The 9744-nt window shown below is 49.1% G+C and overlaps 1 protein-coding gene across 1 annotated transcript; it reads left to right on the forward strand.

Annotated features, from left to right (window-relative positions):
* The first annotated feature begins 4638 nt into the window (after window positions 1–4638).
* On the forward strand, window positions 4639–9183 carry CAVIN3 (caveolae associated protein 3). Its single transcript, XM_007172854.3, has 2 exons — window positions 4639–5267; window positions 5811–9183. Exons 1-2 carry the CDS (start codon window positions 4884–4886, stop codon window positions 6216–6218), a joined length of 792 nt encoding a protein of 263 aa, XP_007172916.2. The 5' UTR covers window positions 4639–4883; the 3' UTR covers window positions 6219–9183.
* The last annotated feature ends 561 nt before the right edge of the window (window positions 9184–9744 follow it).

Here is a 9744-nt window from a genome sequence, read left to right on the forward strand (position 1 = left end):
TGGCTTAAAACAACAGAAATATACTCCCTCACAGTTCTGGAGGGCAAAAGTACAAAATCAATGTTGGTAGGGTCACGCACCCTCAGGAGGTTCAGGAGGGAGAATCCATTCCATGCCTCTCTCCTACCTTCTGGTGGCTGCTGGCGATCTTTGGTGTTCCTAGGTTTGGGGTTGCCCTCCAATTTCTGTCTCGATCTTCACATGGCCTTCTTTTCTGTGTCTCTGTTTTCTCCTCTTCTTATAAGGGCTCTAGCCACTGGATTTAGGGCCCACCCCAAACCTAGGATGATCTCATTTCAATATCCTTAATCATATCTGCAAAGACCCTATTTCTAAATAAGGTCACGTTCATAGGTACTGGGGTTAGGACTTGGACATACCTTTTCCGGGACACTACTCAACCTTCTAAAATATGAGATACAAAAAATAGTGGTTTGAGGGAATAATATGCCTGATTCTTGTCATAAAAGCCATCCCCAAACCTCTTGGCCATAATGTATAATTCCAGGATCTTCCATCCATTTGGTTATTTTGATTTCTGGAGTTCGAACCGATTCTCACTTCCTGTTGCTCCAAACTTATAGCTCTTTTCACTGCCAGAGGCACAGAGCTCCCTCATTGTGTGGAATGGCCTTACCCCTTCCGTAGGCAGGATGTCTGTGACAAAGGGTGGAAGGTAATGCCTGTCCACTGAGGCTCGTAACCTGTTGAATGGGTGGCTCTGCCTGTGCTGCACGTTGTTACTTTATTTTTTAATTGAAGTATAGTTGATTTACAACATTGTCTTAGTTTCAGGTGTACAGCAAAGCAATTCAGTTATATATATATTTTTCAGATTATTTTCCATTATAGGTTATTGTAAGATATTGAGTATAATTCCCTGTGCTATACAGTAATTACTTGTTGCTTACCAGATACAAACTACTATGCATGTTGCTACTTTTAATTCAAAGCTTAGGTCCTTGGAAGATGTCCCTGTTTGTCTGGCAGCTGAAAGTGAGGCTCAGGGTCAAGGGTGTTTCTTGTACAATTAACTCACACAGCCATTTCTCATTTTTTTTTTAGATTTTTTTCCATTGCATAATCAAAGACTGTTAGGCTGCATTGCTATGCGAGACAATGAACAAAACAATCCAGCAACCTCTGGTGAATCTCTCCACTAGCATCTACTAGTAAGCCAGCAATTATCTTTCAAAAGCAGTATAATTCTCAGATGCCAGAAGCATTGCCTAAATGTTTCTGTTACATTTTTCCTTTTAGGTCCTGCCATCTCTCTCCCTCTCCCCAAATCGTCTTGGTGGGAGAGGCAGAAATCACACACAGACCTCAAGTCTCATCTTTCTTATAGGGCCCAAGGGGTAGGAGCTGACTTGTAACTTGGCCAGGATCAGTCACTGAGGCGCCTCTGAACCCTATTCAAAGTATGTGGCCTTTTGGATAACCCAAGATGTGGAATGTATAAGAATTCCAAGGTGGAGCAAATTTGGACACTAAAGCCCAAACACTCCCATTAGTTGATGTTCTTTGTTGCGGTGGGAGATATCACACACATTTCACTACCTGTCATGGGCTTAAGTACTACTACTCCAGGAGGCCCCCATCTGCTGCATCCCTCATGGCTGGTCCCCGGACCTGACTGAACATCCTCTTCCCCTCAAGTATGATGTTAAGAGCTGCAGTGCCTCTGTCACTTTCGTTTCAGGGCACCTTTGCAACATCATACAGTGGGGCACCTGACCACTGAGGAAAAAAAGAAAATAAGGATGCTGAATGATATCATCTAAGGCACCGTAACCTGATCCGTCTCTTTCAGAGGTTTCCTTGAGCTTCTTTTCACTTAAAGTAACCAGAGCAGATACAGGCAGAGGCAGGGGGCCACCGTCAAGTCAATCTTTGTTAGGCAGATATATTCCAGGCAGGTCCAGCCCTCATGAAAGCTGTAGTGATTTCTTTTAAAATAAAGACAACTCTGCCTCATAGTACGTATGTTCTGGGAAGGGGACAGGCCAATGTATGAAAAGAAGCCTTGAGAAGCAGGGCGGGCAATACCTTTGTTTCAGTTTTTTAAAGAATTTGGTAGGGCCACGCTCCCTCCAAAGCTTCTAGGGGAGGATCCTTCCTTACCTCTTTCAGCTCCTGGACACTTCAGGCTTTCCTGGGCTTGTGGCAGCATGATTCCACTCTCTGTCTCCATTGTCACATGGTGTTCTCCTTGTGTGATTCTCTTCTTCTTGTAAGGTCACCAGTCATATAGGATTAAGGGCCCACCCTACTCTAGCATGATCTCATCTAACTTGATTACATCTGCAAAGATACTATTTCCAAATAAGAATGTATTCACAGGTATCAAAGGTTAGGATTTGAACATATATTTTTGGGGTGACACGATAAACCGACACCAATTGGTTTCCATTTTTCAAACCCATACCAAGGAGTTTGAGGGGTGGGTCCCAGTCACATCCCTGATGGAGAAAATAAAATCTTTAAACAAGATCAGGTGGCACTGCCTTAGAGGGTATCATTCTGCATCTTTGCTCTCTTTTCTTCTTTCCATCCTTATTGGAAACTGTAATATGGTTTTTTCTTGGATACTTTGTGATCAAGGTCATACTACTATAATTTCCATCAATCTGGGCTTTTTTGACTCAGGGCATTCTTCTGGGTTGCCCCCAGTTATTTTTATGCAGCTCATGGGCTTCTATTTTCCAATATCTGCTAGTTTCTATGGCTTTTATAGTTGAAGTTTTGGGAAGATCAGTGGAATCATCAGTGGCTTTGTTGCTAAATATTAAGGTCATCCTTGTTCTGCATATCCAGAGAGGAATTCAGCAGGTCTTTGAAAAATATCTATCCACATAGTTCTTGTTTCCAAGTGCACTGGACTTCTTTAGTACCAATCCTCAAGGCTAGTGATTCTTTCACAGGCTTCCTGTAGCAGATATTTTCGATTGACTATCTATCCTTAGCAGTACTCAGATTTTATACATAGATAACCACTTTTGCACCCAAACCACCCATGTGCACCTAGGCAAGCTGACCCTACCCTGCTCTAGAAGTGGGCCTACTTTGTCAAAAGGTAATTATCAGCTCTCTTGTCAGTGATGGGTTAAGGAACTCATGCTTAAGCCCACCAACGCAGAGCCATAGAATTTGGTTCTGGCATGGCCATTTAATTCAGTGGAAGGCAACTGGAAAAATTCTTGGGGGCCTCTGGGAAATAAATGTTCTAAATTTTAAGATGGTCCCCTCTTTTCTCTTGATCTTGTGCAGAGATGTGAGGCCTGGAACTGCTGTAACCACCCTGTTTCCCGTCTGGAAATGAAGCTGACACCTGTAGAGGGCATAGTTGAGAGAGCTGTGACTGACCCACACTTAAGCATCACTCTACCATGGTCTTTTTCAATTATGTTTGGATTGGATTTCCTGTGTTTAAGAACTGTTTAAATTGGGTTCTCTGTTCCCTTAGTTTGAAAGTATTTTAACTGGCACTGATGGGTCTCTCTGAGCAAATCTAGATCCACTGGAGGAGATGGTGATTCCCATTAGGCTCCCAAGGGGCAGAGGGGGTCAGGCTGCATGAACTTGTATTTGTAGAATTTGGTCATTAACTTAGCATCACCAGATTTCTGGCAATAACTGCTCATCCTCTGCTGTACTTCTGTGTAAATCGGACCTCAGGTCTTTTCAGGCCCACGTAACTATCCCCCGAATGACAGTTTCTTCCATAGTCATCAAGCGGCCCTCAGAGATTGGGTGAGGAGAAGCAGAAGGAGAGACATCGTCATGATCAATGGATTGCTTGGATTTCTGTGCCTACCATCAGTTTACCAAGTACTGCTAGAGACAAGGCGTGGGGTTGTCTCTGATGACATAACGAATCCATGACCCACATCATTAACTGGATTCTCTATGTTCACTCCCCCTCCAGGCAGCAATTTTAAATCTTCTTCACTCTCAGTAGATATTCTCACCTATTTCCAAAGAAAATTTAAAAAACATCAGGTGGGAGTCACAACTAGCCTCCAGGAGAACAAAGACATACCAGAACCTACTCTAACACTTTTAAAGGTTTCACAGGAAGAGGTGTCCGGCCTGCTCTCCAAGCTTGGGGTGCAGGACCTAGGCTCTGACTGGCTTAAAGAAAGAGAGGGAAAGGACTAGAAGAAAGAAAACAGGGTAATGCTACACAACAGTAGGAACTAGAGAAGCAGGAAATGAGGCCTGTGGCCAAACCCTGGTGATGACTATTAGGAAAATACCAGAGGATGCCTCCTCACTCCCTCCGCCCCTCCTCTGTCCACACTGCGGGGCCTGCTGGGTCCCAAAGCGAGGCCTCAGGCTTAAATAGTCTTAGGTTTGTAGCGGAACATCCAAGAACCTCCCTGTCTACAGCGCCCAGCCTGGGGCGCAAACGCAACCCTTTGAAGCTTGGGAGGCCAGGGCAGGAGGCTGCGGAGGCCCTTTGGTTACCCCTTTGCTTTGCTAACATAGTTTCTCTGCCCACTCGATGCAAACAGCAAAATTTTCCATGGCTCGCCCTCTGCAGTGGGGAGAGTACTTTCCAGAAAGAGGCACACCAGGGAATTGGAGTGGGGGAGGGAACTCACACTCAGAGCGAGAGAGTTTGCCGGGCTGGGTGGGGCGGATCCCGGGCCAACCTGCTTCCCCGAGGGTCTCCGGGGCGGGGCGGCAGAAAGGGGGAGCGCTTCCGAAGGACCCCACCACCAACATCCCGTCCCCCCGCCTTCCCTCCCGCCGCCCGGGAAGGCCAACCCCGCCTGCCTGAGTCACGGCCGGAGCTGGGGAGGAGCCGGGGAAGGCGGCCCCAGCCCAGAGCGCAGCCGGCGGCTTCAGGGAGAGCCAGGGCAGGGCAGTCGGGGAGCATGGGGGAGAGCGCGCTGGAGCCGGGGCCTGTTCCCGGAGCGCCGGCTGGGGGCCCGGTGCACGCCGTCACGGTGGTGACCCTGCTGGAGAAGCTGGCCACCATGCTGGAGGCGCTGCGCGAGCGGCAGGGGGGCCTGGCTCAGAGGCAGGGCGGCCTGGCGGGCTCCGTGCGTCGCATCCAGAGTCGCCTGGGCGCGCTGAGTCGCAGCCACGACACCACGAGCAACGCGCTGGCGCAACTGCTCGCCAAGGCGGAGCGCGTGGGCTCGCACGCCGATGCCGCCCAGGAGCGCGCCGTGCGCCGAGCCGCCCAGGTGCAGCGGCTGGAGGCCAACCACGGGCTGCTGGTGGCGCGCGGGAAGCTCCACGTTCTGCTCTTCAAGGTCAGTGACCTCAGGCGTCCCCTGATCGGGGCCTTTCCTGCGGGCCACCACCTGGGGGCTCCCCCTCCCATCCGCCTACCACACCCACATTCCTGACCCTACCCTCCTCCCATCTCGTGCAACCCACTTCCAGGGCCTCGCGCCCTCCCCACCGCCGAGCCCCAGCCTTCCCTCACACGCCTGAACCCAGCCAATCAAAGCCCGCCCAGGCCACGTCCACAGCAGTTGCTCCAAGTCCCAGCCCATCCCCAGATGAAAAGAACGGTGGTGGAAGTGCATCCCGAGACAGTTCGCCCCCTCCTCCTGTTCTTGCCCCTGCGGCTACCATCCTGTCTCATGTCCCTAACCGGGTTCCACAGACTTCTGCAGTTCCCCTGCCCTAGCTCTCCCCACCTCCCTCCAACCCACGCCTGCCTTTTCTTTCCCGTCCGGGCTGCGGAGGCTAAGGGTGGGGTGGGTTCCCCTGGTGTCATTGAGGAGGGAGGCTCAGGCTGGTGCGGGATAGGGGGCTGCCAGGGCCAGTGCTGTGTCCATCACTTGCAGGAGGAGGCTGAAATCCCGGCCAAGGCCTTCCAGAAGGCGCCGGAGCCCTTAGGCCCGGCGGACCAGGCCGCCGAACCTGGCCCCCAGCAGCCAGAGGGCGAAGGTGGGGAGAGCTCAGACGAGGAGGAGCCCGTGGAGTCCAGGGCGCTGCGGCTGCGGCGCGCCGGGTTGGTACATAGCTTGCGAAGGGCTTTTTCAGGCCGGAAAGGGCCTGCAGCGCCAACCCCCACGCCTGTTAAGCCTCCTCGCCTTGGGCCTGGCCGCAGCCCTGAGGGCCAGCCGGAAGCCCAGCCTGAGTCGGAGTCTAAGCAGGAGCCAGAACCTCCGCAGGAAACCGAGGAAGATCCCGGGAGACCTGGGGCTGCCGAAGCAGCAGCGGCTGTGCTCCAAATAGAGAGTGCGGCCTGATGGCCGGTGCTGCCTGCCTCCCCCGTGCCGATGCCTAGCCCCGAAATAAATCTTCCTCTCAGAATGCAGCGTTCCGGCCCAAATAAGGAGTGAATCCTGCATCCACAGCCCAGCGCTGGCCCTCCCTTCCTGGCTTCTTAAGCCCAGCACCCTGTGTCCTTTAAAAGAGCAGCCACTCACACCTGCTTACACTCACCGTCAATAAAAGTCACGGCACCTAATCCGGACTCCATGTGAAGGGGTGGGGGAAAGGCGACGCAAGGAATAAGACAGACGTTGGAACCTGGAGTGTGGCTTCCATTTCAAACAGATCATTGTGTGATCTCTCCAGTTTCCACTGAATCCTGGGCTCTCCCCCAGTGGCACATAGACATATCCTTCTGGCTACTTGCTCCTTCAGCACTTTCCTCCTCGGGACACACAATCATAATTCTTTCCCAGCATCTAGTACAGTCCCTTGCTGTAGGTGCTCAATAAATGTCAACTTGTGGCTTTCCCCTTAGTCTCTTCTTCCTCTACCACCTCTTAAAAGTTGGGTTTTCCGAGATTCTGTTCTTAGCCCTCTTCTCATTCTGGGTATTCTTCCATTAACTCCCACTGCTGGGGCTCTCCTATGGGCCACATACCCCCTAGACCACTGTCTTGAGTTGTATTTGAAAAGGAATCCAAACTCCAAATGCGTCCAAAAGAAGCAGCGTGTCTTCTACCTTTGAATTAAGTTCAATTCAACAGCTATTTATTGAGCACTTACTATGTATCATTCAAAACTGCTCCTCTTCCTGTGTTTTGTTTACCAGTGAATGACACCATCATCCATCCAGAAACCTGGGAGTCTTCACTGGCTCCTCCTCTCTCTCCTTCCCCTACCACATGGAGACAGTTATCCTGCTGATAACTCTGATCTCTTCTCTTTTCTTAATACCCATTGCTGCTGCTCTGTTTCAGGCTTCGTCTTTCATCTGACCGTTATTTGAACTGCCAATCTGATCACATCACCCTCCTGATCCAGACCCTTCAACAGTTCCCCATCACCTTCAGAATAAAGTCCAAGTTCTTGAACGTTACCTTCAAGGCCCTTCATGAGCTGGTACCTGCCCATTTTTGTAGCCTCACCTCTTGCCACTTCCCCTCATTCTACTACTGAATCACGATGAGCCCTGTGCTCCCACTCTCATCTCTACTGCCCTACAAAAGTCAGCAAGGTACCCCTGTTTTAGGGCCAGATGCTTCTCTTCCTTGCTCCCAAAGCACCACTTGCACGCTTCAGCGCTAACTGCACTAATGGTGATTGTTTGCCATTACTCTCCCGCCACCACCCCAGCTCCACTAGACTGTGGCTTCTTTGCAGTAGAGACTGTTTTATTCATTTCTGTATTTCCCATACCTAATACTATGCCTGGTGCACAGTAGGCCCTCATGAGCATCACAGAAAAAAGGAGAAGTGGGAGGGGGTTGGCTCGGGGTAGGAGTGTGGTCATCCACCCATTCATTCAGTCATTGTTGTATGAAAATACTTTGAGTACCTATTGTGTTCCAGGCCCTATAGTAGCTCTCGTGAACACCAAGATGACAATCCCTTCGGAGGCACTCAAGGACCTCAGAGTGCAGGGAGATACAAACATATAATGACTGATGTAAGTGCAGTGATAGTTATACATAGGTTATTTTGAGAGGAAAGGGGAAAGGGACACAACCTAACCTGAAGGAGGAAAGGGAGGGAATGTTCTTGGAAAAGGTAAATAGAGGGATGGGAAACAGGAATGGTGAGGGGCAGTAGAGCTCAGTGGTTAATGATTTGGGTTCTTAGTTCCCTCAGCTGTTCAAAGGGATAGTGATAGCCCCTACTGAGCTGATACGAGGTTACGTGATGTTAAGTGCCTAGCACAGTACGTGGAACATAGTTTGTTTCAGGTATATAATCCATTTGTCCACTCATCTGACAAATATTTCCTGAATTCCGAGGGTCTGCCAGGCACTATTTTAAGACCTGGGGATACAGTGACACACAAGAATGACAAGATCCCTGCCTCCGTGGACTTAAATTCTAGTAAGGGGAAGACAGGCAATAAAGAAGTAAACTTATAAGCCAGATAAAAACAAGTAAATGTATGAACTAGAAGGGCCTTCTGGTTATGGGCTCTGAGGAAAACACTAAGGATACAGATAATTACTGGGGAGGATGAGTGCTTTAAATGAGGATGTTGGAGACTTAAAGTGGGACCAGAGTTCAACGGTGACGTTTTAAATAAATTTCTATGGATTCAATTAGAAGAGTCCAAGCCCCTACCTGCTACAATTGGTAGGAAGTCTGTTTCCAGTCACTTTAGGGCTCTTCCACTTCCTTAGATTGTGCAATTATACCAGGGGATTCACACCATCTCAGTGTCTCTCAGACTGTGTATCTCTGCTGCTATTGCTTCTTATGACCACATGATGCCACTGTTGGGGTACCAGTGTCCTGGTTGGTGCCTCATCCTACAACCCAGAGGTCCGCCTGTCAAGCTCTGTGCCCTGAACCAGAAGTCTTTCCATGGAGGGTGGCTCTGCAGTAGCTCCATTTCCTCTGGAGAAATTCAGGGCTCCGCCTCCAGGCTTCCAAACCTTAGTGCACAGACCATGTCACCTTCCCGGCAGCCACTCATTTCAAGGTTTTGCCATCACTGAGGGGCTGGTCTGAACAGGCTCGGTTCTCTATCCCCAAAGAAGAATAAATCCTTGTTCCATTTCAAATCCTTGGAAATCCAATTTCCCCCTTTCAACCCCCGCACAAAATTGAGAGCTCAAATGCACGTTTCTCACATAAAATAGCTTGATAGCTCATTGGGAAGCACACAAAGGCTCAGAGACCCTGGACCCGGACCCCTAGGAATCCAAAGGCTTGGCTAACTTTGGTGGGGGATGTTACTTTTTATTCCTTCCTGATGCTTCTACCGCAGCAAATAATAAAAATCAAGTTAAAACAAAAGCGACTTAATTTTTTAATAGTTCTCTTCGTGACATTGCATTATTCATCGTCGCTGCTATCATTATTATTACTATTACTAGAAACTAAAGGGAATGGAGACACTGACACAGAGATCCAACTTGTCATCCAGCATATGTGACATTTAGGTGTCTGCTTTAACCAGGGGGGAGGCACACTGGTGGATTACCAACATTCAGAGACTCGTTCTCAGTTTTTAAGATCAGAAATGCAAATTTATTATGTGTTCCAGCATGATTAGGCTGAAAAGGATTAATCAGCAATAACCAAATTCTGAAAACACTGATTAACTTGAGTGCTGAATTCATTAATTTCCCTGAGAAGTCTAACTGGTAAGTGAACTAGAACAATCTAGCTAGCTAGTCAGAACATTTTCCATTCTGCAAGAAAGTCTACATGGGAACTGAAGTAAGATCTTAAAGTGTAAAGAAACAGAATAGGGCTTCCCTGGTGGCTTAGTGGTTAAGAGTCTGCCTGCCAATGCAGGGGACACGGGTTTGAGCCCTGGTCTGGGAGGATCCCACATACCGTGGAGCAACTAAG

Source organism: Balaenoptera acutorostrata, chromosome 9 (assembly GCF_949987535.1).
Source record: "Balaenoptera acutorostrata chromosome 9, mBalAcu1.1, whole genome shotgun sequence".
Classification (NCBI taxonomy): Eukaryota; Metazoa; Chordata; class Mammalia; order Artiodactyla; family Balaenopteridae; genus Balaenoptera; species Balaenoptera acutorostrata.